This window comes from Castor canadensis, chromosome 11, assembly GCF_047511655.1.
Source record: "Castor canadensis chromosome 11, mCasCan1.hap1v2, whole genome shotgun sequence".
NCBI classification, from domain to species: domain Eukaryota; kingdom Metazoa; phylum Chordata; class Mammalia; order Rodentia; family Castoridae; genus Castor; species Castor canadensis.
Window position 1 is genome coordinate 104,887,202 of NC_133396.1, and position 27,666 is coordinate 104,914,867.

The following is a 27,666-nucleotide window of genomic DNA, read 5'->3' on the forward strand; positions in this document are numbered from 1 at the left end:
GGAAGCTGGGGAGAGGTGCTTTCTTCTGGGACTTAGTTTATGCTGGGTAATGGAAGTTTGGGCAGAAGCATGTTCTCAGAGGACTCTGGAGATCCTTGCTTATTGGAGCCATCTGGGAGCCCAGGTGCAGATTCCTGTGCCCCTGGGGGCTGAGCCTGACCCAGGGTTTTAGGGTTGGAGAGGAATCTGTGGGGTGAGTTTGAGGTAGGTTTCTGGGTGGATGGAAGCTGGAGACCCCTCCAGAGGACCCCCAATTCCAGCCTCCATATCTAGGGGAATGGAGATGGGGACAGGCAGGAAAAAATAGGGAAAAAAGCTATTCAATAAGCACAGTAAGGTGGACTTTATTTAGGGTAGTCACAATAGGTATAGGGATTAGGGCAATGGGATTTTTGCAGTGGGTGAGAGAGATTGGGCTATCTCTAAATACAGTATGGGCAGTGGAAATTCATAGCCAAGGAGCAGGGTGGGATTGGTGAATGGAAAATGCAAAGAGAAAACGTGAGGACTGTGGGGGATTCTGGCTAAACCAAGCTAACAGGATTCTTACTGCAGACAGGCCGAGGTGATTAGACATGGCCTGGGGGATAACCAAGGAGGGGGACTTGATCAGATATTGAGGGTAATCAGAATCAGGGGAGGGGGGTTCTTGTTAAACTACTTAGCAAGGTTCTTTGCTAAAACTGTATTCTTCAAGGAAGTGCACAGATGGGCCTAGGCAAAGATTCCATGGCCTAAATAAAGTCTGGCCAAGCAAAGAATTTTTGCCAGCAATAAAAAAGGGGAAACACTTACCCATAATCCCTTCACTTAGGAATGACTGTTTACACTGTGTGTTGGTGTCTTTAATAGCTAATAATTCTGAGCCTCTTCTTATGTGCTTATTTACCACTTATAACCTTCTCTGGAGAAATATCTATTCAAATTATTTGCCCGTTTTCAAATTGTGTCATTTTTCTTTTTATTGTTGAGTTGCAAGAATTTTTTATTTATCCTAGATACTAGAACCTTATCAGCCTTTCGAGTGCTGGGATTACAGGTATGTACCACCATGCCTGGCTCCCAAGACTAGAATTTTTGAGTCAAAGGTTATGGATGCTTAGTTTTTGGAGTGGCCTACAAATGTGCCACACAGAAATTCTGGGTTAGAAAGGGCCCTTAAGGGCTACATCATTTAGGAGATTCCAAACTTCATTTATGTCAAAATATTAGACCCACATCAGATAAAAAGAGGTAGAAACTGAAGTCTTGTTTATAGAACTTTCTCAGTGATCCCTGAAACACTACTATAAAACTCAAGTTTGTAAAACTGATTGAACTAACAGTATTCTAATTTTCCGATCAGGGAAAGGGTGCTCTCGATCATAAGAAGTGACTTGTTCAAGGTCACACAATTAGTAGCAGACTGGGACAGCCTCAGATCGAATGCTCCTCTGTTGGATTCAGCCTCTAGGAATGATTGCCTTTGTAGACTCACGCGTCCTTTCTGCAAGTGTCTAAAATTTCAGAACCCAAGAAGCAGTACTGTCGTATTTTACAGGTAACAAGAATTATTATTGTTATTATTATTATTATTATTATTATTTTGTGTGGTAGTGGGGCTTGAACTCAGGGTCTTCACCTCGATCCACTCCAGCAGCCCTATTTTTGTGAAGGGCTTTCAAGATAGGGTCTCACGGAACTATTTGTCCGGGCTGGCTTCGAAACGCGATGCTCCTGATCTCTGCCTCCTGAGTAGCTAGGATTACAGGCGTGAGCCACCAGCGCCCGGCAAGGTAACATGAATTTTACGGGGTAAATTTATGGGAGATCGAAGGGTGTGCCATTGGGAGGTTTTGTGACGAGGCCTTACTGTGAAAGGACAACTTTTCTATTTTGCACGTTTCTAGCCGGCACTAAGGGAATGGGAGGCGCGATGAGGGACCCCTTCCCGGTTTGGGGAAGCCAAGGAACATCTTGCGGGGCCGGGGGCACGTGCGGCTACTCTTGCTGATTCTTTGCGGAGTCTTCTTTTCCTCCCCTGCTCCACAAATCCTCAGGTCCCAGCTCCTCAGCCTGGCGTGTGTTCGGATCCTGCGCCTCCTTCTCCCCACGCCCCGCCCCCATCTCCAGCCCCACCCAGTCCCATCTTTCCCGGGCTAGGCTGGGTGTTCCCCTAAGTCAGGGGCAGCGTCTTAGGTATCCTTATGTCCCCAGAACGAGAGGGACTGGCACACAGTGGTGGGTCAAAAAGTGCACTGACTGAAATCTCTCTTCTCATGAAGAACTGTTCCCGAAGGCCGAGCATTCATCCTATAAATCACAGCAGAGGTGCTTCCTACTTCTCTGCCGCTGGCGTTGTCCCTCCGCATACTGGAGCTCGGGACCCGGAAAGGGCCAGTTAGGACCGAGTCCCTTGGTCGCTCAAGGGCTGTGAGGAGGGAGGGGGAGAAATGACCCAAACATTGTATGAATAAAAGAAAAAAAAAAAAGGGCTGGGAGGAGGAAGTAAGTGCTGCACGATCGACACCTACGGAAAGGGCGAGCGCCAGGGCCCCGTTTCTTTGGCAACCCTACGGACAATTTGGGCTCCATCCACCCTAGTTTCTCTTGGGAGGGCCAAAATTCGGTTTCCTGAGCGCGTCTCTGTGGTTTCGGCAGCCTAGAAGGACCGCAACGGCACTTCCGGGAAGATGGCGGCGCGCAGGGCCGCTGTGGCACGTGTGTCCGCGGAGAGGACCCGTCCATGACGGTAAGGGGAGCGCAGGGACGAATGCGAAGGCAGGGGAGAATTTTTACCCTAGTTATGCTGCGGTGCCAGTAGGAGGGCTGGAATTTAGGCCTCGGCTCTTTAGATCATTGTAAGATGAGTGGCCCCGGACCACCTCCGAAAACTCACTGACACCTAAGCGTGCTTGCATCCTTCACAAACATCGCAGCGCACAACCCGAGACCTAGTGGCTTCTGTTCACAGTCTTCCCGTGAAAGTCCATTAAAAGCATTTCCCTCTGTGTCACTCAGCTCAACAATTAACGACTGAACACATTCTCGATTTCGGGCGTTGCATTCATTAAGTGTCAAGGGTGGGGAATAAAGCTCGTCTCTGACTTCCAAGGCACGTATTTTGAATTATTGCGAGAAGGGATAGGTTGTGGAAAGTCTCAGCAAAAAGCACAAAGAGGTATAAGAGACTGAAGAATGTAGTGATTAAGAACACCAGTTCTGGAATGTCTGAATCCTGATTTGGGAGAGTAATTAAACCTCCGTGTGCCTGTCTCTTGGTTTGTAAGTTACAGATAGTAACACCTCCTAGTAGGTTTGTTGGCAGCATTAAATGATAGTCGGTATGAAGCAATTAGCAACAGTCTGGCATTGATTCAATGTACAATAAATATGATTATTATTGTTGAATTCTAGGAGTTGATAGATCAGAGATGACTTCTGAGAGGAGGCAGGATTTTTTGTTTCGTTTTGTTTGGAGGTATTGGGTTTGAACTTGTCCTTGTGCTTGCCAGGCAGGTGCTATATTGTTTGAGCCACACCTTCAGCCCCCTGGGAGAGTTTTGAGGCTACCTCAATGTTTTTATTTTACTTGTCCTGTGGGCCAGTGGTTCACATCTGTAATCCTAGCTACTTGGGAGCTCAGGCAAACCATTTGTAAGACCCCATCTCCAAAATAACCAGAGCAAAATGGACTGGAGGCATGGCTCAAGTGGTAAAGTGCCTGCTTTGCAAGCTGAAGCCCTGAGTTCAACCCAGGTTCCACCGAAGATTGATAGATTTGTCCTACAGTATCAAGAAGCCAGATATAGCTATTTCTTCACTCAACACTTCTTTTGGAGCTTTTAAGGTATTCACCATAGAAGTGTGTGAACACAAATGTGAATCATCCTGAATTTGTTCCTCTTTGTACTTAAGAAATCTGCTTACCATTCTTAATTTTGTTTTTAAATCTGCATGTCTTACTTTCTTAATTTCGATTTATTTGTTTATTTGTTTGGTGGTACTGGAGTTTGAACTCAGGGCCTCACACTTGGTTGGTACGTGCTCTGCCACTTGAGCCACTCTGCCCACTCACCATTCTTAAGTCTAATGTATAATGTTTAGGAGTGACTATAATGGTGTGTCTTAATTTTTTTTTAAGGATATTTGCTAGACCTTAAACTCAAATGAAAGTTTTGCCTTTCAGAGTTGTCCCTTGGGAAGGCTATAGAATTACTCCAGGAGTCCCATTAGTCAGCTTTAACAATTACCTGCAATGCCTGTAAAAAGTGAAATGACTACAGATTTAGCACAAGTTAACTGTTATGAGTCAATATTGCCAGTCTGTCTTGAATATCTTGTGTTATAAGTCATCTTGATGATTTCAGAGGCAAATTTAGTATATATGTTGGGTAATGCCATAATGGGTCCAAAAGGAGAAATGTGTGAGTTACTGTAAAGAAATGAATGGCACTAGTTGGCGATGTTATAGGGGACCCCTATGAAATCAGGCAGTTGGGGCTCATATTCAAGTTCTATCTTTTCCTAGCAGTGTATCTTCCGGCAAGGAACCCAGGCCTTATTTTCCTCATTTGTAAAATAAGGAGAATACCTATGTCACAGGATTATCAAGATTAAATGAGATAACATGTGTAACCCACCTGTTATGTATTAAATGCTAAGTAAGAGTATCCTTCCTAAGGTGAAAAGTTTCAAAAAAGTTACTCCCACAAGACTAAAATATAGTAGCAGTATGGAATAGTGTGTAGTCCCAACACCAAGAGCACAGTATAAATGCTGAGGCATGGGTACAGGATAGGCTCTCGTAAGTACCACTGTCTTATAACTCGGGTTCCCAAACACCTCTAGCTTTGTTTATACAGGATAATATATTTTGGGAGACGTAATCATCTGATGGTAGACAGTGGATTCTGCACACAATCTGCATAGTTTGAATTCTACATCTCTTAGCTGTGTGACCTTGAGAAAGCCATCTAACCTCTTTAAGGCTTAGTTTCTTCATGTGTAAAATAGAGATAATTATACTTTCCAAGCATAATGGGGAGATTGAATGAAATAATCTATGCAGAGCCTTGGCACACAGACTGGCAATGGTGAGCTCAATACTAATACCAGTCCTCCTTGACCCTGATATATGTTGGTGTCGGCCTCTGTGGCCAATCAAGGGACTCCCAAAGACCAGGCCTCCTAAGAGAATTCATACACAAGAAGCTAGGATGCTTTGGGCACTTTCTCCTTCTCTCTTAAAAGGATGATGCCACCTTTCCTTCCCTGGTGAGAGCCTGACACAGAGTGCCCATCATGAGTGTGACTCCAGAGGTCAAGAGTCGTGGGATGAAGTTTGCTGAGGAGCAGTTGCTGAAGCATGGATGGACTCAAGGTGACCCTATGGGGTGTCTTCCACATCCTGTCCTCTGCCCTTGGATAGACGCATCATCCCAGATCACCTCCCTATAGCCACTCATTAAAAGGAAAAGCTAGTTTAAAGAGAAATTTGCAGAAGAATAAATTTTCTGACTTATTCAGAAAAGAATGGAAGAAATTCCCATTCTTGGATATGAGGAAGTAAGTAGATAAAGGAGGAATAGATAATGAGGAAGTGGTTGGAAAGACTGGGGGAGGAGGCAGTAAGAGACGTGGCCTGTGTCACAAAAGAGATATGACAGAAAAGGTAGTTCAGGCTCAAAGACAGAGGGACTGCATGCAGTGGTACTAGAAAAGAATGGTTCTGGGAAAGTTTCCAGTACTAGGCATGTGGAATGGCAAGGAGTGACACATGTAGAGGCTGCCTGGTGAGTGCTCAGGGCAGGCTGCAGAATAAGCCAAGTCACTCACTGTCCTCTGCAGGCAAAGGCTTGGGCCGGAAGGAGAATGGCATCACCCAGGCCCTCAAGGTGACACTGAAGCAAGACACTCATGGGGTAAGCCAGGGAAGCTGGTCAGCATTGATGGGAGAAAGAATCCTTGAGGGCAAGTGGGGCAAGTACCCATAGCTCATACTTATTTCCCTGGCAGGTGGGGCACGACCCTGCCAAGGAGTTCACAAACCACTGGTGGAATGAGCTCTTCAACAAGACTGCAGCCAACTTGGTAGTGGAAACTGGGCAGGTATGAGCTTGATAGGTTGGCACATGAAACCTAAGAGCCTGGGATATAGAGTGGTGGGGGAGACATGGTATGTCACCCACTTACTGATACTTTCTTACAGGATGGAGTACAGATACGGCATCGTTCTAAAGAGACTACCTGTCATAATCACCCCAAGCCCAACTTGCTGTATCAGAAGTTTGTGAAGGTATTAAAGGATAGGGTGAGAGTGCCCATCCTTTTTTTCTTCTGTCTCCCCTGGGGCCAGCAAGTGGCTGGGTGTCCTATCAATACTCAGGGCTATCCTACTATACTGAGATCCTGTGCCCAACCTTGCTGTTAGACTGCCCAGGCCTCAGCAATAACATCTTCAGGTTCCATGGATCCCTGCCATCTGCTGAGGGAGCAGCAATACGGAGTGGGAAGTAGGATACAGCACCTTGAGTGGGACTGCCAGAAGGTGGGTGAGGTGGGAAGTGGTGTCCCAATTCAAAGGATTTAGAAGCCAGAGGAGACTGAGAGATCATCTGGTCCATCCTTATCTCCCATGTGTAGTCTAAAGAGGGAAAAGTAGCTTGCTGAAGAACTCACAGCTGGCTAGTAATGGCAAACAAGGTTGAACCCAGGTCTTTGGACTTCTACCTTATTATACCAATAAAAGGGAACTAACATTTAGTGATCATCTATTATGTGCTAAGGACAGCATGCTTCATAGCAAATCATTCCCATTTCTCTCTGTTGTTATGACTCCAAGCCATCAGCACCTGTCTTAACACACAAATTGCATCATGTTACTGGATTTTTTTTTTTTTTTTCTCATCTACTGGAGTTTGAACTTAAGACAGTCTTGCATGCTTGCTATGCAGGTACTCTACCACTTGAACCATGCCCCCAGCCCTTTCGGCTTTAGTTAACTTTTTGGATACTCACTTTTCTCCCAGGCCAGTCTAGACATCGATCTTCCTAGTTACACTTCCTGTGTAGCTGGGATGACAGGCGCACTACCATGCCCAGCTTTTACTGGCTAAGATGGGGTCTTGCTATGTTTTTGCCTGGGCTGTCCTTGCACTGTGATCCTCCCCATCTCCATGTTCTGAATAGCTAAGACTAGTGTAAGCCGCTGCACCTGGCTTACTGGCTCCTCCTTGACCTAGGATGATAGTCTAAATTTATTAGACTGGTTTACCTGTTCTTTTTTTTTTTTTTTTTTTTGTGCATTTTTTTTTTATTGCTTTATTATTCATATGTGCATACAAGTCTTGGGTCATTTCTCCCCCTTGCCCCCACCCCCTCCCTTACCACCCACTCTGCCCCCTCCCTCTCCCCCCCACCCCCTCAATACCCGGCAGAAACTATTTTGCCCTTATCTCTAATTTTGTTGAAGAGAGAGTATAAGCAATAATAGGAAGGAACAAGGGTTTTTGCTGGTTGAGATAAGGATAGCTATACAGGGAGTCGACTCACATTAATTTCCTGTGCGTGTGTGTTACCTTCTGTTACCTGGTCTTTCATGTCTTGCCTCTGCCTTCTCCATCCTCATCTCTTGCCAGTTCTCTCTAGGACCATTACACTTCAGCCAAGTAGAATCTGGTTCTTTTATTTTGAGGCACTGTGTTCTTCACCTTCAGGTCTTTGCATCTACTATTCCCTTAGCCAGGGACATTCTTTTCCTTTTGTCCTTTACCTGCTTTTTCTTGTCTTCCAGACTTAGCTTACATATCAGTTACTTCTAGAAACCACTCCCCAAATCCTGAAGTCTCAGTTGGATACCTCTCCATAGTACAGGCAAAGGTCTATCATAATTGTCCATATTTTGCCATACTCCTTTCCCCCCGCCACCACATAGTTCCATCTGGGCTGGACCCATCTCATTCTATTCTGTCCACAACTCTTTGGTCCATAATAGGTTCTCAGTTAATGTAATTTAGTTAAGTGGTGGTACTGTGAACAGGTTTAGGATATCGGGTGGAGTGCTGCTTTTATTGTCAGTTACTGACACTCGTCCCACTGAGACTTGACCCAGAGTACTTCCTCCTGCTTTTTCTGCCCACCAGCCTGCTATGAGCCAGAGAGGCCAAGGCTGCTCCACCTCACAAGCAACTGTAGCCCACGCTCTGCCCAAGTTGAAGTATGCAGGCTGCCATACCTTTCTATGGCTCTGCAAGGAGTAATTGTTGGGGGCTGACAGATTCCTGCCTAGAGCTGTGAATTTCTGTGGGAAATTCACAAGGGAAGAGGGCTTAAGGGTTTTTTTTTGTGGTACTAGGGGTTAAACTCAGGGCCTTGTGCTTGCTAGGCAGGTGCTCTACCATTTGAACCACACCTCCAGCCCAGGAAGAGGGTTGGTAGTGGTGTTGAGTGAGCCCTTCTCCACCCCATGATCCCTCCTAGACAGCCACACTGACTTCAGGCGGAGAGAAACCAGACAAAGATTTGGAGAGCTGCAGTGACGATGACAACCAGGGACCCATACCTCCAAAGATGTGAGACTCCATTTCAGCACTGTGGGCATGTGGGAGGAAGAGATGCCTTGGGATCTTAAGAGAAAGGGGTAAATCTAATGCTTGACTAGGTTTCTTTTTTTTTTTTTTTTGGAGATACTGAGGTTTGATGTTAGGGGTTTGTACTTGTTAAACAGGCTCTACTGCTTGAGCTCCACCTCCAGTCTTGACTGGATTTCTTGCTTTGGTTATATTGGAGATAGGGTCTCTCTTTTGCCCAGGCCAGCCTGGACCGTGATCTTATTTTATGCTTCCCGCAATTGCTGGGGTGAAAGGCATGCATTACCACACTCATTTTTTATCCACTGAGATGGGGGTCTTGTCAACTTTTTTGCCTGGGCTTGCCTGGAACTGCCATCCTCCTGATCTCAGCTTCCCGCACAGCTTTGGATGACAGTGGTGTGCCACTGTGCCCAGCTATTGTTTGAGATAAAGCTTCCCAAACTTTTTGCCCAGGCTGGCTTCAAACTACAGTCCTCCTGATCTTAAACTTGAGGCTTGAGCCACCAGACCCAGTTTTTTTTTTCCCCCCTTTTTTGTGGTACTGGTGTTTGAACTCAGGGCTTTGCGCTTGCTAGGCAGTGCTGTATGTTTAAGCCACACCTCTAGTCTTGACTGGGTTTCTTGAGGAGGTGGAATTAGGTTGTACTAATCTTTGTATCCCTAGCACCTGAAAAAGTGCCAGGTTTTCAGCAAAAACTGTTGTTGAACAATCATTTTAGAGAAGTCTTCACCAGACTTTTTGGTAACTCCTCATCTCTCCCCACAGTCTGACTGATGAAATGCTGCTCCAAGCTTGTGAGGGGCGAACAGCATACAAGTAAGTAGTGGTCTCCTTGGGCTGCCTTCTTTGCTGCCTACCCTTGAGGACAGCCTGTGTCACCTCTCAGTTCTTTTCACCCCAGGAAAGAATTCTTGCTGTTGACCCATCTACTGCATGAAGATAAAAAGCTCCTCACCTTTGCCCCCAACTTCCTCTCAGGCCTAAGATTAGGTCCGTGACACCCTCGCTGACTTGGACCCCATTTCTTTCAGGGCTGCCCGTCTTGGGATCACAATGAAGGCCAAGCTTGCTCGGCTAGAGGCCCAGGAGCAGGCCTTCCTGGCTCGTCTCAAAGGCCAGGACCCTAGGTCCTCTCAACCACAAACTGAGAGTAAACCCTCTCAAAAAAAGAAAAAAAGGAAGCAGAAAGAGGAGGGAGAGGCTACAGGAACTGAAAAGAATATAGGTGAGGAACACCTGGAACACAATGACAAGAGCTTCAGAAAAAGCAAGAAGAAGAAAAGGCAACATCAAGAACAGGTCTTAGAGGAGAGGGAACAAACAACTATAGGGAGTGAGGAGGAAGAGGCTATACGAACAAGTGGGTTTGGGGAATTGAAGAGCAGAGAACAATCTGATCAGACTCTCAGGACAAAGAAGAAAAAGAAGAGGCAGCACCATGAAGTAGAGGAGGAGACGGGGGTCTTCACTGAAGGAGGAACAGGGAAGGAGGCTGCAAGTGGTGTCAGGACAAAGGTGAAGAGCAAAGCACACACTGACCTGTGCAGCAGAAGCAAGAAAAGGCAACAGCATGAGGAGGACTTAAACACAGAGGATGAAAAAAGGGAGGAGACTGCTTCAAGTAGCGGGATTAGGGAAGCAGAAAGCAGAACGGGCAGTGAAAGAGGAAGCAAAAAGAAAAGACAGCAGTGTCAGGAAGAGGTCTTAGTTGTAAACCATGAAGATAAAGATGGCAGGACTAGGGAAACAGAGAGCGTAAGTAAGAGGCAGACAAATCTAGAGGAGAAGAGAGCTGGAGTCAACACTGAGCAGAGATTCAAAAAGAAGAAACAGAGGAAGAAAGACTGAAAGTCTGGTCAAGGTGGGGCTTAATCAATTTCCAGTTGTAGTGTCAGAGGCCTGGGTCAAGGCAGGTCTTCAGCACACTCTCTTACATGAGGATTCCCTCCCAAGAAAGAAACTGAACTCTGTAATACCAGATTTTGAGAGGAGAAAGCCAACATGCTTTATCTTAGCTGAGAGAGAGTCCTAGTTCCCTCTGCAGCTTCTAACCCAGACAGCATGCACTCCAGTGCTTCCAGGAGCCAGGCAGCTGAAGGACAATGAGTACTGGGGGCTGTGGGAAGAGGAACGCAGTGAGGGGCATCTGCGTTTGAAGGAACATCCCTGCTAAATTAAGAAGCTGAAAACAGACTTTTGTGAAATGTCTGGATTTAATTATTGTGAAGGCTAAGGAAAACAATTTTAGGTCTGTGGGCTAGATTCAGCTCACAGGCTGCCAGTTTCTAACTGTCTTGGATGATTATGAATAAATGTCAGCTTGGGCTCCTAGCCTACAAATAAGTCCTAACTGGCATCTCTGTTCCCAGGCTGAGAATGACTTGAGCACAAATTAGATTTTCCTTGGAGACCTCTGAAGAAATTTCTTGTTAACTTCCTGGGTCTTGCTACACTGACGTAAACAGAAGTAGTTTAGAGATGTCATCTCCCTGTGTGTACCAAATGGAATAAGCCCCACGTAAAGGCATCTAACAGTTATTTTTCGTTGCTTCCAAATGCCACAGGAATCTCTCTTACCTGTTCTGTTTTGTTTCCCCAGAGAGATAGCACAACCTATCCAGTGTTGCTCTCTAGTCCTCACCACCCACCAATCTATGGCCAGTAGAGCCCCAGAACTCCAGTTTTGAGAGAAAAGGCTCTAAGTCTTTATTGGAAAGAATGCCCACCTGCCTCCCTCACTGCAGACGATAGACACACTCAGTATCAGGGTAGGATGGAAGATTCAGCTGGTACTTCTTCTCCAGAGCAGGTGGTACAAAACGACCCCCCAAGTAATGGTAACGACCAGTAAACTGAGTTGCAGACTTTTTGGGTGCCGTTAGGGAGATGAGCAAGTCAGGCTGGATCCCTCCAGAGTTTCCTTTTTCCACATCCCATCCTAAAAAGACAGTGGTATTCAGGAAGCACATAAAAAGCCACAGGTTTAGTCCCCTTCTAAACCTTGGCTTTACCCTAGTCCTAAAGCAGTGGGAAGCCCAGGTCCCAACTTGGGGAATTCTCATCCTAGGTGCTCCTTATATCTTTGGGCTTGGGTTTCTTCACAGACCAGCATGTAAAGAGGGCTCCTTAATTTTCCTCCCCAGCCCTCATGTGACACCTGGAAATTGTTCCATTAGAGACAAGTTATTTTAGGCCTGGTCTGAGCCATGGCTCAAAAATCAGGACCCTAGCTGTCATGGTGGTTCACACTTGTAATCCCAACTACTTGGGAAGCATAAATAAGCTGGCCATTCAAGGCCAGTCTATACAAAAACCCCATGTCAACCAGCAGCCAGACAGAGTGGTAAACACCTGTCATCCAAGCTACTCGGAAAACATAAATAGAATCACAATTCAGACCATCCAAGGCAAAAACTTAAGACGCTATTTGTAAAATAACTACAACAAAAAGGGCTGGGGATATGGCTCAAGTGGTAGAGCTCCTGCCTAGCAAGCACAAGGTTCTGAGTTCAAACTCCAGTAGCACCAAAAAAGGGAAGAATCAGAACTTACAGGTACCAGTTTTGAGACCCAATAGGGCCCCAGCCACCCTCCCACCCCCCCCAACCCAACCTCTGGTTCCCAGCACCTGAGGGAATGTCGATGCTGGCAATAGGGACAGTGACTCCACTCAGGACATTCAGGATGTTGTGGAATGGTTCCCGAACATCACCCCTGAAGCTGAAGCCAAAGATGGCATCCACTACCAGCTCATACAGCTCATCAATCATCATGGACTGTGATGGAACAGGAAAAGGAAAGGATATTAGAGCCAACAGCTGCACAGAGAACCTTAATTGGGAAGGGCTGTCCTCTGTATCCAGAAACCACTCAGAGGTACAGACGCAACTGTATCTCTTTCACAGAGCATCCCATGGTCTAGAGTAATGGGTAGATGGTCAGATGGTCACTAATTCAGGCCAACCTGATTTTGGTCTCACCTTTGTCATAATTCTGTGATTCTGGGCAAATCACTTCTCTGCATCTAGCATCTTCATCTGTAGACTGTCCAGATTTTTTTTTTTGTCTTCTGGGACTGGGGTTTGAACTCAGGGCTTTGCACTTACAAAGCAGGCACCTCCAGTCCATTTTGCTCTGATTATTTTGGAGATAGGGTCTTGTGAACTATTTGCCTGGACTGGCCTTGACCTTTGACCCTACCAATCTCGGGGTCCCATGTAGCCAGGATTACAGGTGTGAGCTACTGGCACCCACCTCAGTTTCTTTTTTCTTCTTTTTTTTTTTTTTTTTATCTTGAATGTCCTCCTAAATCTATACAACTACAGAATGGGTTTAGAATGAAGCAGTCACTCCAGCCTGAGTGGCAGATCATGTGCTAACTGCATGCTATCTGACTGCAGAGTGGAAGGAGTGATGGGAAGGAAGCTTTAGAGGTGGTGGGTGGTGGTATTAGGGGCTTATGGAGCACACCTTATGGAGGAGGCTCTTCTACCACTTCGATTCCAATAGCACCTTTTATGCCAGGCACAAGTGAGCCTAAGTCTGGAAACATGAAAGTAGAGCAGAGAACAGGCAGTGGTTATTGGGGAGATGGGGTATCAAATTGAAGCCACCTACCTCTGGGAACATTTCATCAAGGAAAGGAATGTCCATTTTCTGACACTGAGTCACCAGCCCAGTGAAAAGTGGTTTGTTAGGTCTTTTGGGATAATAGATGGTTGGCTGGTAGCCCTAGTGGGAAAGGAAAGTGACAGTTCAACTCAACAGCCCAGAGTCCTCCTCACTCCCTCTGAGAGCCTCTGCCCACATACTCACAAAGAGTTTGAGGTGTCGGGCACAGACTAGACCATCTCCTCCATTATTCCCAGGGCCACAGATGACCAGGACAGTAGGAGGGCTCTTGGACATGGACGTGGGGGGATAGGCCTGAAGGCAGGGGCAAAGAGGCTTCAGGTAGTAACAGCACGGTGAGCCAGCCATCTTTCCCGTCCCTTTGGGGCTAGGCCAGAGGGCTTGAACAGTGCCTCCTCCCTCGCTCCTCCCAAACGCTGCGCGTTGTGCCACTGACCTTGGCGATGGCTGTGGCACAGCTCAATCCAGCTAGCTCCATAAGTTGGTCCACACTGAACTGGTACTCGTTAAATAGCTCCTGGTCCACGGCCTGGGCTTCCTCCTGGCTGAGGAAAGCCCCTAACCTGAGCCCCAGCGGTTCAGGAGCGGCAAAGCTCAAGCTGCACAGCTGTCCTGGGTCCCGCCCCCGGGAGGCAGAGCCGGGCACCCACGTCCGGCCCCGCGTGCCCGCTCGCATACCTCAGGTATTTGACCGCTGTGCTCGCCATGGCTTCTGAGTCCCGGCGGGCACTCGAGCTCAGACACTGTGTTCCCCACCAGGTGAGTCCAGCGCGGCAGACACCTGCCTGGCTTCTGATTCGCGGCAGGCGCGAACCGGTAACCAGCAGCCCAATCCCCAGCAGCGCCCGCAACCCAGACATCCAGCCTGCGGTGTACGCGCCACCGCGTCGCCCCTGCGCATGCGCGATGCTCTCACTGCCGCCCGCCCCCGCCCCCGCCCCCCAAGGGGCGGGACTAGCGCACGCTGTACCGGAAGCTGTGGGGCTGGGAGGGCTCTGCACATTCGGTCCTTTGGAGCACGTGGCCCCCTTCGAAGGTTCTGCCCGCCGAATCCTCCACTTGGTGCACTTTCCATTACAGCCTAGATTCCAGTCCTTTGCCGGACGATTACAGATTGTCTTTCATTTCCAGATGTATTGAAGTGCTTTGCTCCCAATCGCCCTTTGGTAGTAATAAATCTTGAGTTTGTAGTTATCTATTTTTAAGTTTTGGCGGTACTGGCGTTTGAATTCAGGGTCTCATGCTTGCTAGGCAGGCGCTCTATCACTTGAGATACGCCCTAGCCATTTTTTTGCTTTAGTTATTTTTTCGGGTAGGATTTTGAGGCCCTTCCCCACCACACTGACGCTTTACCAAGACCCCTACGATGCACTCAAACCCCCATGACTATTACCTAAGGCCTTCTGAGAAGTTGGGATCACAGGTGCACACCACAATGCCCAGTCTGATTGTTGAAATATGGTGTAGCTAATTTTTAGCCAGGCCTCAAACCATGATCCTCGGAATCTCTACCTTGGGAGTAACAGGGATTACAGGCATGAACCAACACATCCCACGGTTTTGTAGTTCTTTAGGAAGCTGTGTTACCGTAGTTAGCCTGGGTTCCTTGCCCCCACCACTTAGTAGCTGAGTGAATTTGGACACTCCTGGTGTCAGTTCCTGGGCTATATAACAGGAATTGAAGTACATGTTTAATAGGGTCTAATGCTTGCAAAGACATCTCAGAGGACCCGTGCAACCTGGTTCATAAATTAAGCTAATTTTCTTATTTACACTACAAAGCATTTTACATAATTTAGGACCTGTCTCTCCATTATGTTAATTCCCCCTTCTTTTTGCTAGACTATCACACTGTACTTCCCAGTTATAAGTAGGTTGGGTAAGCTGTGGTTTAAAATGTAGTTCAAACTGTAAGTTCCAGGTCACAGTAATGTTTCCTTAGAAACTTTAAGGAGCTACCACTGATTTTGTCCCCAGCCCTAACCAAGTACTTCTGAAACTGCTAACGCTCTGTTAGATGGTTAAGGAAAAAAGTTGGGGAAGTAACAAATCAGTTACCATTCAGGCACTAAATATTGCTATGGACTGAATGATTTCCTCAAATTCATATGCTGCAGCCCTAACTTCCAATGTGATGGTATGGAGATGAAACCTTTGGGAAGTGATTGGGGTAGGTAAGGTCATGAGGGCTAGGCCATGGTATGATGGGATTAGTTCTTTTATGAGGGTTCAATCAAGCTCCTTCCCCACCACACATACGATTTTCCAGGACTCCTACCATGCTGGCATCCTGATTCCAGCCTTTAAGCATCTAGAACTGTGAAAATTCTATTGTTTAAGCATCCAGTGTATGGTATTTTGTTATGGCAGCCTAAGCTAAGACACAGGTGGAGTGAAAGTCCTCTTTCTGTGCTAAACTTATTCTATCATGAAATACGTTCCTGGCTGATTCGCTGAGAAAGGAGCCCTCCTGCTTGTCACTACTTTCCTTTTTAATTATAAGAGGTTTATCATTTACAGACATACCCTTGGCATCCAGCTATGCTTATCTTATATATTTGTCATGAGAAATTGAGTTTGTCAGACTTACTATTCATCTAACTTTTATACCTGTATACCTGTGTACATTACAATTGAATAATTTTATGTAAGTCCTCACTTTATTTTCTAACTTCACTAGTATATAAGTGGGTTCACTTTTACATATTACTCAAAACTCTCTACAAGTGTGGGAAAGTTAATTTTGGTGATTCTGAAGATTCCTTCCTTCCTTCCTTCTTTCCTTTCTGCAGTACTGGGGCTTGAACTCAGGACCTACCCCTTGAGTCGCTCTGCCAGCCCTTTTTTGTGATGGGATTTTTTGAGATGGGGTCTCTTGAACTGTTTGCCTAAGCTGGTTTGGAACTTCTATCCTCCTAATCTCTGCCCCCTGAGTAGCTAGGATTAGATGTTGAGCCACCTGCGCCCAGCTTGAAGATTTCTTTCTAAAACACAATGTAAAGCATGTTTCTTTGACTTTTTTGAACATTTATATGTGCCAAGTGCTAACATGAATCATTTCATTTCATAGTAACCCTATTATTATCCCCATTTTACAAATGAGAAGATTGAGACTCAAAGATGTTGAATGACATACCCAATGATACAGTGATGGCCATTAGTGGGGCTGGGATCCAAGCAATATGACCTGGAGTCTGCACTTAAGAATTATTCTAGGACTGGTGGAATGGCTTAAGTGGTAAGAGAGCCTGTCTAGTAAGTGTGAGGTCCTGAGTTTTTTTGTACCACAAAAAAACAAACAAACAAAAAGAGTTATTCTATGCCCTCTGGGTACAGGAGGCAGAGATCAGAAGGCTCTTGGTTCCAAGCCAGCCCAGGCAAATAGTTCATAAGACCCTATCTCAAAAATACCCAACACAAAATGGCTGGTGGAGTGGCTCAAGAAGCTTGAGGCTTGGGGCTGAGCCCCAGTACAGCAGAAAAAAAAATCTATACTCATCAAATGCAGAAATATGTAAATAAGGGCTTATTCTGTTGAGATGTTAACACGAAATGATACAAAAAAATATCTCACCACACACAGAATTTATAAGACAAACAAATGGGAGCCGTCTCCAGGAAGGCAGTGCCCAAGATTAGTCCACTTTGGAATTTTCTTTGGGAAATGCTTTCAAAACCAAATCAGGAAGACATGTGGATTGAACACATGCTGAGCTCCAGGAGCTTTTCATATATTACCAAATTTAATCCTGCCAGTCCTACAATATGTTTTTATCCTGTTGTAGATGAGAAAATTGGGTAGCAGTGAGAAATCAAGTAGTTTTCTGAAGATACCACAATAAGTATATGAGAGAGCCAGGGATGGTTGGTATTGGGTTGGCCTAACCCAATAGCAATGTTATGTGTGGCAGACACTGCCACTTGTTCCTCAAAATCCAGTCTCTCTTCTTCCTTTGGTAGCAGATCTCTTGAGTTTTATTTGGTCATATTGCTGTCCTGCTAAATGACCAAATTTAGCATCCTTGAAGCATGGCTATGTAACTAAATTCTAACCAGTGTGATATGAGCAGTCTAACCTCTTTTTTTTTTCCTGAAACAGGAAATAAGACTCCCATTAGAAAGATGCCCTCTGTATACAAGGAAAGTAATATTCTTATCACCAGAGATGGGGTACAGGCTGAAGTAAGTCTGTACAAGCATACCTCATTAAAATGACTTCGTTTAGCCTCCCCATACACTCCTTGTATTTTAGTTGCTTTTCCACGATTGCTTCTTTTTTTTCCCCCTAGTATAAAAACACTTAGGTTTTGCTACTTCTTTGGAGTATTTATTTCCTTATGAGGGCTCCTGTGTCACATAAAACTTTTATTAAATAAATCTATGCTTTCTCTTATTAACTTGTGGGGTGTGTGTATGTGTGTGTGTAGTGCTGGGGATGGAACCCAGAGCCTTGAGCATAACAAACAGATGCTCTGCCACTGAGTTATATCCCCAGCCATGTAAATCCTTTTTTTTTTTTTTTTTGGTGGGACTGGGGTTTGACTTCAGGGCTTTGGGCTTGCAAAATAGGTGCTCTACTGCATGAGCCACATCTCCAGAACATTTTGTTCTAGTTATTTTGGAGATGGGGGTCTCAGGAACTTTTTGATCTCAGCTTCCCAAGTAACTAGGATTACAGGTGTGAGCCACTGGTGCCCAGCCATGTAAATCTATTTTATGTCCATCTAATTCTCAGGCCTAGCTAGGGAGCTTAAGAGGGTAGAGGTTAAAATTTGCCTACCCACTATCTGACATGATCAGAAGTGAATTATTTCAACTTAAAACAAAAATACAATTGGGCACCAGTGGCTCAAGCCTGTAATCTGAGCCACTCAGGAGGCAGAGATCAGGAGGATCATGGTTTGAAGCCAGCCCAGACAAATAGTTTGAGAGACCCTATCTGGAAAAAAATCCAACACAAAACAGGGCTTGTGAAGTGGCTTCAATAGTAGAGCACCTGCTTAGCAAGTGTGAGACCCTGAATTCAAACTCTAGTACTGAAAAAAAAATTCATTTGCTACTTGTCAGAGTGGAGCTAGGGTCTTTTCTCTGAGATTGGGGCCAGAGATTGGAGTTCCTCATCTTCCTTCTTGCATAAACCTCATCAGTTAATACATCACCTGCAATTTCCAGTTTGTTTCCTTAAAGGAAATCAATTAATGGCATGTCTGAAGCAGTCTGAATGCAAGATTTGTCTAGAATCTTATGATCTCCCCTTGCTCACATCTAAATCAATAACTTTTAAAAGTGACTCTCCTTGGGCTGTTAAGAGCAATTGCCTAGCATGCACCATACCATGGGTTCAATCCCCAGCCCTACAAAAAAGCGACTTACTTTAATCAAGTCTTAAGGATCCCACTTAGTTTTTGTAAAAACAGTGCTTGTTTTCACACTTAGTTCTTGAATTTATAATATTTAACTAAATTACACATTACAGACACACATATAACTGGCATGAGCACATGTGATAAGCCACAGCAGACTCTGGTAAGCAAGGCTTGGGAGGGAGCAGAGCTGTACAGCGTTCTGGAAGGTGCTCATTGCCTCAGTTTGAATTCTGCCTTCTCATACCACTGTGTGACTTGGAAATTTAAGTCACTTAACTTTCTAGCCTTCTTTTCCTTATCTTTATTTTGTTTGTTTTTGTTTTTTTGAGATAGGGTCATACTATGTAGTCCAAGCTGGCCTTAAACTCAATTTTCCTACCTGCCTCTGCCTCCTGGTGTGCCATTACAGGTGTACACCACCATGCCTGGCCCCTTCTTTTCCTTATCTAGGAAAGGGTATAATAATAATAATAATAATAGCAATTCATGGACTAAGGCTGTAGCTCAGTAGTACAGTGCTTGCCTAGCATACACAAGGCCCTGCATTCAATCCCCAGTACTGCAAGAAAACAAACAAAAAATTTATCTGACATTATAGTATCTCATAAGCTTATTGTGAAAAAATACTTGTAGGGCACCAAAAATACTTATATGGGGTATGCAGTAAATGCTTAATAAATATCACATAACATTGTTGCTGCAGCCATTGGTGTTATCCTATAGGTCACAGTGATTGGGACACTGCTATTTCAGGGAAGAAGCAGAGTCATGTGTTGGTTATGCTGTCTTCTGTAACATTGTGTTCCCGTTTTCCGTATGAGAAAAGGAGATCTGGAGAAAGTCAGTAACTCCAAAGCTACCTGACCAAGAAGTCATAGTTTGATCTGGCAAGGGCCTTAGCAACCATGAGGTTTGGATCCAGAAAGAAAAGTGAAATTCATCGTCCATTTTGTATTTTTCTTTTGCCTATTGAGTCCAAAAATCCCAATGAGGAGCAAAGAGATGCTCTCAGTGCTGAAACTGAGTACCCTCTCACAGTCTGTGTTGGGTTCCATGGCCATTCAGAGTTGACTGGGAAGAGGTTACTGTTCTGAGAACCCTGTAAAGTGTGTGCGCTAGGAAGTGCTACAGAGATGAAAGTTGTAGCCAGCAGGTGCAGGTCACACAATTGTGCAGAAGGCAGATTGGGTGAGTTTCGTCTGGGGGTTCCTGCTGAGGGTTTCCCTGGGCCATTTGGAGGACCTGGGGAGGCAAAGAGGGGCTTGCAGGTGAGGAAAACTGAGGAATCCCAGGAGACTGCCTGCCCTGGCTCTAACTTTCCGTGCTTTCTCTGGCTCTCACCTCTGCTTCTGGGATACAGGGCAAGAGGGAGCAACGTTAAGCTTCACGTCCTCCCTTTCCTTAGAACTGTCCCTTTCTTTGAAGCTTACAGTCAGGCCATGCAGGTGGCAGGAGATACCCCTGGCTGCTGGGTGAGGGTTGTCCATATTGCTGAAGGGCAAAGACAAAGGCTATGGGACCCATATCCTGTGCACCAGATCCCACCTTCCCCCATCTTTAACAGTAGTCATGCCCCATAAAAATCACCCTAAGCCACATCCTCTACTTCCTTTGTCCACTCTCCAGGCCTCCTCTCCTCCTCCAGGGACTCACCTATTGGCTTGGGGACCATTGGGTATCAGGATGTCAGAGTATTCTACTGTTGGGAGGCCTGGACCTCCAAATGGAAAATGGGGCCTGGGTCCTGAACCTGAATGGAGAGGGTCAGACACATTCATCACAGACCTCTTCACACCAAGGACCATTATGGAGGGAAAGAAAAAGCTCTGGGAGAAGAACAAGGAGGGTGGGTGTCCAGGTAGGCATTGGTCACTGTAAATGGAAGGTACACCAAGGACTGTGGCCTCTGAAAGGCAAGTGCTTGAAAAAAAGGTCACATAGAAGCTTGACACATGGTATAATTCACAGGTCACTGTGCCTGGAAGGAAATGCTGAAAACCTGTTAGTAAATTTAAGCCAGCTCAACAAGTAGCAAAGAACTGTGCTCCCTGAGTTGGAATGCTTTGAGGGAGAGTCTAGTAAACAGTGAGATGGGGTAAGAAAACACCAGCAGGTAGTAGGCTCCCAACAAACAATGCTTTAAGTAGCAAAGTTCAAGACATTAGGAAAATTGTGGGAGCAAGGAGGAAGGGGTGAATCTGGAATAGGTTCAGGGGGGAAATGGACCAGGCCCATGAGATAAGTAGAAATGTGGAGAGGGCTGTTTCAGGGGTTGAGCCAAGGTCAGGATGGTGAGGGCAGGAGGCAGGAGGACCAGGATGGTCAGAACAGAGCTCCATTTGCAAGAGGCAGGGCACAGCCTAGACAGCCAACTTTACTCACATTCCAGTCTCTGATGCCCAGACATTGTGGGAACTTTCACCGACTCTTCCTTCTCTTTCTCTTTGTGGCTTTCCTCAAAATCTTTATCTTCCCACCTGCCAGAAGTTCTGTAGGGACAGGGAACCAGTCACAGTTAGGCAAGGGGTACCCCAGCCTGGCCCACCCCTTCATGGGGATACTGAGGAGGTCCCACCCCCTGCCATATCTCCCAGCACTTCAGAGGCTCTGCCTAGGTCACTTAATTCACCTGCACTGGGCATCTGCTGTGCTGCTTTGCACCCTGGCTGAGGTCCCTGATGCCTGGCAGGCCAAGCCTGGAGCCTGGAGTCTTCTAGCTGGGGTCTGGGAATGACAGGGGGTAGATTTGAGGAAAATGGCCACACCTGTGTATGTTTGTGTGTGTGTCTGTTCCCTCCAGCTGCCTGCAAGGAGACATAATGGCCCTAGAGAGACAGAGACTTACCTGATAGAGACAACCCAGGGTGTGCCATTTGTCTCAGAGAATCAGATACCAGAGTGAAGCCCTTTGTTATGTTAAGGTCCCCTAGCAACTCTCAAGCTAGAATTCAGGTTTATGGACCTGGCCAGAGCCTGACCACCACTCCATCCTTCCTAGAACCTTACCTGGCACAGGGTTGATGATGGACCTTGGATGGAGCCTGGATCTTCTGACCCCCAATCTAATTCTCTGACTGTACCAGGCTATTAAATTTTTTTTTCAGTGTTGCGTATCAAACCCAGAGCCTCACACGTGCTAGGCAAGCACTCTATCATTGAGCTATACTCTCAGCCTCAGGCTAATTTAATTTTACCTGCAGATTTATAAGTATGGTGTCCTACTCTTTAAAATAAGAGAACATAAGACTATTAAATGCATGTAATAAAGTATAATTTCAATTCCTGGGGTAGAAGGTTTCCTAAAGAGATCCCAACGTATGAAAGGAGAGGCATTCCAACGACCTAAGGAGAGAGAATGGGAGGTTGAGTGTGGGGAGAGAGAAAGCCCAGGAATGAGGACATGAAGATAGGCAGAGAAAAGCCCCACTAACCTGGATATGGGTGAGAGGGACTTCCTTGGAGCACTATCCCCCATCTTGTGGCCATTTAGGGAATTGCAGCCAAGGACTTTCATGTTTCCACCTCTTTACTCATGACAAAATCCTTGACTGCACCCCTAGGTCTTCACCCAATGGGCTTGTTACCACTAAGCCAAAGTCCTGGGACATCCCTTGTACTGGAGATATAGCACAATCACCATCCACCTCCTTGCCTCTGGGAACGTGCTATGCATCTCACACGCAAGCAATGGACACAGCTGAGCAGTTAAGCATGCCATCCCTAAGAACATCAGCACTGCTTACAGCCTTCTCTGGGAAACCTGTCTCCAGCCCCATCTACTTGTCTCAGGTGTCAGCTTACCTGTGTGTGATCCTGGATTAGCCCCACCTGGGCTAAGTGGGTCCTCATGGCATCTGCCAGCTTGGCCACCAGCCGCTCTCGCACAGAATCTGGCTCTTTCTGGAGAGAAGGGAGACCATGGGGGAATGAGGAAGGCCTCATTGCAGTCCTCAGGGAATTGGGAGAGGAAGAAACAGGAAGGAGAGGAGGAAAGGGGGCTTTTCCTCCCCTCTCTTCTACCCCACCCTCAAGCCACAGAGCCCAGAACTGTGGACAGAGACTGTCTCTTCTTGATGTGCCAGGGCCAGCACACATGTGTCCAGTGTATGTTTGAACCATTAGGGAGTGGGAGATAGAGAGAGTGAGGTGGGAATGCCAGCTAGAGAAGGGTTCTGGAGGAGGGACACAGGGAAGAGTTAGAGTCTAATATGGAGGGTCTTACCTGACACTGGGCCAGTGCTTCTTTAAAGTACTTCAAGGCCTGGTCATAATGCCCCAGTCTGGCTGCAGCAGCCCCAAGACCCTCATAGGCCTGCCACTGTCCCTTCACGTCTCCTGGGGAAGAGAGCCTGAAAGGTTCTCTCACCTCTCTCTGTCCCATGGACCTTTCCTTCCTGAGGCACCCTCCCCACCCCCCAAGTCCTCCCATCTGCCTCCCCACCAGCCCCAAGAATCTTCAGTCTTTGGGTTCCTCCACCCAAGTCACATGATAGTCCCCTCACTCTTACCAGTGTCTCGGGCAGCTTGCAGTGCATGCAGGTAGTTGTCTCTGGCAGCATTATGGTCCCCCAACTGGCTCAGTGCGAATGCCAGGCTGCCAAAACTCCGACCCTGTTCCCACCGTTGCCCCACAGAGCCTGACAATACAACACACCTGGTCCTAAGAGGAGCTTTTGGTTGCTGTGGCATCAGGACCCCCAGCAAGCAAGAGAGGGTTCCTAGAAGTCCTCATGCCTAGCTTCTGCACATCCAGTAGACTACAGAGGCCTGCGTTCTCCATACCCAGCCTCTTTTCATCCTGAATTTTGGCCCAAATGCCTCCCATGGCTAGGATGAGCCATGCAACAACCTTGTAAGCTAGGCAATGCAGATGTTAATAGTTCCATTTTATATGTGCAGAAACTGAAGCTAAGAGAGGGCAAGTGATTTGCTGCTGTGTCACACAATAATGGGAGAAGAAGCTAGGCTCCACTCCAGGCCTCCTAACCTCCAGTTCCCAGTCCCTGGACCCATGACTCTCCACCCTGTCTAGCTGTCCCGTTTCCTGTACCCTGTGCCTGGGCTTCCAGGCACAACATCTGGTCCAAGATCCATCTATCCATGGACCCTGGGGCCTCTGCTGGAACCTTTTAAAATTTCTTGGTCCCAGTTCCATTCTCCAGCCCCTTGGCACCCACCATGCAGCTCTGCCGCCTTCTGGTGAAAATCCCGGGCTTCCTGGTAGTTGCCAAGGGCGTTGTGAGCCATCCCAAGGTTTCTCAGCACTGTAGCCTGCTCTCTTGGTTTCTGGCACAGGGGCAGGGCCTGCAGGAAGGCCTCCACTGCCAGAGGGAACAGCTGGAGCTGGGAGTAACCCAGACCTAGATCATTATAGAGTGGCCCTAGAGGGCAGAGACAGGGTCACTGGTAGCCAAATCAGTAATGAGCTGTATGGGCACAGCCACTATTCCATTCCTCTGGGGTCCCCGAGCCCCTTCCCAAATCCTCAGTGTCACCAGACTTGGTGCTTCCCCCAAACCCACACCTCCTCTGCCCATGACCTCACCAAGCAGTCCCCTCTCAGCGCTCCTCTCAGCAAGCCTCCGGCTTTCCTCCAGCGCCTGTACCACCTCACCCACCCCATGCTGCCCACTCTTCAGCATACACCCTGCTGCAGCACCGAGGGCCAGGGCTGCAGCCTTGGGCCGGCCTGCTTGGGCATAGGCTTGGCTTGCTTCCTGCAGGCAGGGGGCTGCTTGCTCAGGCTGTCCTAGGGCCTGGTAGCAGGCTCCCATTTTTGCCTGAGCTTCCCCCTGGTCACCCTGTGGCTGGTAATGGCCCAGGGCTCTGTGGTACCAGTTCAAAGCTTGAGGTAGGTCCTCAAGGGCATGATAGGCTAAAGCCACATTGAAACACTGGTCACCATGACACCTCCCCTGTGCCTTCTCTTCAGGATGGGCTTGCAGAAGCAGCTCAAGGCCTCTGGCTGGGTGCCCAGTCTCTACATAGGCAGCCCCCAGGTTGAAGGCACAGGCTCGAAGCACAGGAATGTCCCTGGTTCGTGGGGACTTGGAGGCCAGCAGGAAGGCCTTCTGGAAGCTGCTCAAAGCATCATGGTTCTGGCCAGCCTGCAGGGCCCTGTGGCCAGCCCTGGTGAGGGCTTGGATGCTGGCCTCTTGCTGCAGCCACTTTCTTTTCTTCTCTTTCTTCTTGCAGTGTGAGGACTCCAGCTCAGGCTTAGGCTCAGGCTCCCTGAGGACAGCCTCAGGTTTAGGGGAAGACATAGAGCTGACAACAGCAAACAGAGGGATCAGAGTCAACCTTGGCCAGGGGGGGGGCCCCCCCTCCCCCACCACCACCCTCAGCAGGATACCTTGAGGGAAATTCAGCTCTACCCCTGTCCTGGAGTGTCCCAAGGATGTCTCTCTGACATCTCACCTGGCTTTGTCTGTCCCATTGGTCAGCATATTGACTCACACTCTAATTCTTAGTTCTCCTTTGACTCAGGTCAAGTAACAGCTTCCTTCAGAAAGTCCTTTTCATATGTTCAGTCCACAGCACTGAAAAAAAAAAAATTCCCCTTCCTTGCAACCAACTGAGGGCTTCTATTTCCATGGTATAGGTAGCACCTTTTCTTTTCTTCTTTTTTTTTTTTTTTTTGGTGTGACTGGAGTTTGAACTCAAGGCTAGGCACTTGCAAAGCACGCACTCTACCACTTGAGCCACACCTCCAGTTCATTTTGCTCTGATTATTTTGGAGATGGGGGTCTCATAAACTCTTTGCCCAGGCTGGCCTCCAGCCTCAGTCCTTCTGATATCAATTTCACAAGTAGCTTAGATTACAGGCATGAGCCATCATGCCAGGTCCCACAGCATCTTATGCCTGTATCTTTTTGGCATTTATCACACTGGGTTAGAAATGCTGACTTTTTTTTTTTTCATTTTTCTTTTATTATTCATATGTGCATACAAGGCTTGGTTCATTTCTCCCCCCTGCCCCCACCCCCTCCCTTACCACCCACTCCGCCCCCTCCCTCTCCCCCCCCTCAATACCCAGCAGAAACTATTTTGCCCTTATTTCTAATTTTGTTGTAGAGAGAGTATAAGCAATAATAGGAAGGAACAAGGGTTTTTGCTGGTTGAGATAAGGATAGCTATACAGGGCATTGACTCACATTGATTTCCTGTGCGTGGGTGTTACCTTCTAGGTTAATTCTTTTTGATCTAACCTTTTCTCTAGTACCTGTTCCCCTTTTCCTATTGGCCTCAGTTGCTTTAAGGTATCTGCTTTAGTTTCTCTGCATTAAGGGCAACAAATGCTAGCTAGTTTTTTAGGTGTCTTACCTATCCTCACCCCTCCCTTGTGTGCTCTCGCTTTTATCATGTGCTCAAAGTCCAATCCCATTGTTGTGTTTGCCCTTGATCTAATGTCCACATATGAGGGAGAACATACGATTTTTGGTCTTTTGGGCCAGGCTAACCTCACTCAGAATGATGTTCTCCAATTCCATCCATTTACCAGCGAATGATAACATTTCGTTCTTCTTCATGGCTGCATAAAATTCCATTGTGTATAGATACCACATTTTCTTAATCCATTCGTCAGTGCTGGGGCATCTTGGCTGTTTCCATAACTTGGCTATTGAGAATAGTGCCGCAATAAACATGGGTGTGCAGGTGCCTCTGGAGTAACAGTCTTTTGGGTATATCCCCAAGAGTGGTATTGCTGTATCAAATGGTAGATCGATGTCCAGCTTTTTAAGTGAAATGCTGACTTTTTTTTTTGTCTGTCTCTCCCACTAGATTTGGAGCAATTTAAAGGAACATAGTAGATTCTCAGTAAAAGTTTATTGAATGAGATGAAAAAGTTCTGGAGATGGCTGGTGGGGATGGTCACACAAATGTGGTACATCTACTTAATGCCACTGAACTGGAAACTTAAAAATGGGCAAAACAGGGAATAGCTTGGTGGTAAGTGCTTTGCCTAGCATTTGTACGGCCCTGGGTTTGATCCCCAGCTTTGGGGGGGAAAAAGCTTAAAATGTTAAGTTTTATGTCATATCTACTTTACCATAATAAAAAATGTTTATGGAATGAGCAAAGAAAAACTAGCACACACAGAGCCTTTTCCAGCACCTCCTTCACACTATGCTGCCACATACTACCGCCCACTCACAATTTTGTTAACCCTGTTGTCTAATCCAGTTCAGGTCAGTGAGGTCCTGCTGTGTGCCAGGAGCCATCCCTGGCTCCAGGAAAATGGTTCTGTCTCTACATTTACTGTCCCCTCCCTACTTCTGAGGAACTTCATTCTCCCCATCTCCTCTGCTTTCTGTCTGCAGGCTGGTTCCAGTCCCCCACATCCTAATCCCAGAGCCCTCTTAACACAAATACATTCATCTCATTAGCATATGTACCCTGTTGGTATCCTTTCCTCTCGAAAGGCAAAGCCCTTTCACACTTTCCTCTTGGGAGACAAAAAAAGGAGTGGAAAAGACCCCGGCATTGGCATTGGGTTCTCTTCCTCCTCTTCCTCCTCCTCCTCCTCCCCATTTCCCTCTTCTCCTTCTTTGAGACAGGATCTCACTATGTACCCCAGGCTGGGCTCAAACTCAAGCTCCTCCTGCCACTGCCTGCAAAAGTGCTGGTATTACAGGTATGCACTACCACACAGCCCCCCTTCCCTTTATTTTTAGGAGGGCAGGCAGACAGAAGTAAGTGATGTATTCTCTTTTTCAAGAAGTTCTCTCTGGGACTAGGAATTTAGCTCAGTAGTAGAGTGCTTGCCTAATAAGCGTGAGGTCCTGGGTTTGATCCCTAGCACTAAGAAAAAAAGTTCTGTTTGCTTCTAAAAACACCCAGAGATCTGACTTTTCAACCTGGAGGCATTCCTGGCGACCCTCACCCAGTCTTGGGGGCCCCACCGCAGACACCTACCTCTTTAGCTTTTCTCCGTAGTTGGCTTTCTGGAATGGTTCCTCTGGCTTAGGTTACTTCCCCTAGCTGTTAGCTCATAGACCCCAGGGTTACCAGACAACTGAGTACCGCCCTCTACTCTCAGGGAATTCTTTGAGTGACAGCTAAGATGGCCTGTCTTAGTGCTGAACCCTGATGG

General features: G+C 46.8%; 3 protein-coding genes across 6 annotated transcripts; 1 reads left to right on the top strand and 2 right to left on the bottom strand.

Moving 5' to 3' along the window:
- Positions 1-2,550: 2,550 nt before the first annotated feature.
- Gpatch4 (G-patch domain containing 4) lies at positions 2,551-10,917 on the top strand. Its single transcript, XM_020163406.2, has 8 exons — positions 2,551-2,731; positions 5,233-5,362; positions 5,830-5,903; positions 5,998-6,090; positions 6,191-6,277; positions 8,461-8,552; positions 9,340-9,390; positions 9,606-10,917. Exons 2-8 carry the CDS (start codon positions 5,284-5,286, stop codon positions 10,420-10,422), a joined length of 1,293 nt encoding a protein of 430 aa, XP_020018995.2. The 5' UTR covers positions 2,551-2,731; positions 5,233-5,283; the 3' UTR covers positions 10,423-10,917.
- Positions 10,918-11,255: 338 nt separating this feature from the next.
- Positions 11,256-14,118, bottom strand: Naxe (NAD(P)HX epimerase). 2 transcript variants are annotated; one of them, XM_020163407.2, is made up of 6 exons: positions 13,885-14,116; positions 13,643-13,751; positions 13,390-13,500; positions 13,192-13,305; positions 12,203-12,350; positions 11,256-11,512 (listed from the first exon to the last, which is right to left on the bottom strand). In XM_020163407.2, the coding sequence occupies exons 1-6, from the start codon at positions 14,064-14,066 to the stop codon at positions 11,310-11,312; spliced, it is 867 nt and encodes a 288-aa protein (XP_020018996.1). In that variant the 5' UTR covers positions 14,067-14,116; the 3' UTR covers positions 11,256-11,309. The 2 variants fall into 2 exon arrangements, with proteins under 2 accessions (XP_020018996.1, XP_073903926.1); XM_074047825.1 differs by lacking the exon at positions 13,390-13,500 and having other exon boundaries at positions 13,885-14,118.
- A 2,412-nt stretch (positions 14,119-16,530) lies between these two features.
- Positions 16,531-27,600, bottom strand: Ttc24 (tetratricopeptide repeat domain 24). Of its 3 annotated transcripts, XM_074047826.1 has the most exons (12): positions 27,489-27,600; positions 24,990-25,111; positions 24,118-24,839; positions 23,750-23,953; positions 23,081-23,209; positions 22,795-22,907; positions 22,374-22,472; positions 21,202-21,296; positions 20,955-21,061; positions 20,226-20,322; positions 19,914-20,063; positions 19,603-19,814 (listed from the first exon to the last, which is right to left on the bottom strand). In XM_074047826.1, the coding sequence occupies exons 2-12, from the start codon at positions 25,016-25,018 to the stop codon at positions 19,733-19,735; spliced, it is 1,827 nt and encodes a 608-aa protein (XP_073903927.1). In that variant the 5' UTR covers positions 25,019-25,111; positions 27,489-27,600; the 3' UTR covers positions 19,603-19,732. The 3 variants fall into 3 exon arrangements, with proteins under 3 accessions (XP_073903928.1, XP_073903927.1, XP_020018978.2); XM_020163389.2 differs by lacking the exon at positions 19,914-20,063; XM_074047827.1 differs by lacking the exons at positions 19,914-20,063; positions 20,226-20,322 and having other exon boundaries at positions 16,531-19,814.
- Between the last annotated feature and the right edge of the window lie 66 nt (positions 27,601-27,666).

Excerpts from the sequence above, each read along its gene's own strand:
- Ttc24 (XM_074047826.1), bottom strand. The coding sequence starts at position 25,018 with ATGCTGACCAATGGGACAGACAAAGCCAG. Across the intron at positions 24,840-24,989 it reads AATGGGACAGACAAAGCCAG|CTCTATGTCTTCCCCTAAAC; the intron begins GTGAGATGTCAG and ends TGCTGTTGTCAG. Across the intron at positions 19,815-19,913 it reads CCTGTATCCCAGAAGCAGAG|GTCCTCCAAATGGCCCAGGG; the intron begins GTGAGAGCCAGA and ends TTGCCTCCCCAG.
- Naxe (XM_020163407.2), bottom strand. The coding sequence starts at position 14,066 with ATGTCTGGGTTGCGGGCGCTGCTGGGGATTGGGCTGCTGGTTACCGGT. Across the intron at positions 13,752-13,884 it reads ACAGCGGTCAAATACCTGAG|CCAGGAGGAAGCCCAGGCCG; the intron begins GTATGCGAGCGG and ends GGCTTTCCTCAG. Across the intron at positions 13,501-13,642 it reads GTGCCACAGCCATCGCCAAG|GCCTATCCCCCCACGTCCAT; the intron begins GTCAGTGGCACA and ends CCCTGCCTTCAG.
- Gpatch4 (XM_020163406.2), top strand. The coding sequence starts at position 5,284 with ATGAGTGTGACTCCAGAGGTCAAGAGTCGTGGGATGAAGTTTGCTGAG. Across the intron at positions 6,091-6,190 it reads TGGTAGTGGAAACTGGGCAG|GATGGAGTACAGATACGGCA; the intron begins GTATGAGCTTGA and ends ACTTTCTTACAG. Across the intron at positions 6,278-8,460 it reads TGTATCAGAAGTTTGTGAAG|ACAGCCACACTGACTTCAGG; the intron begins GTATTAAAGGAT and ends GATCCCTCCTAG.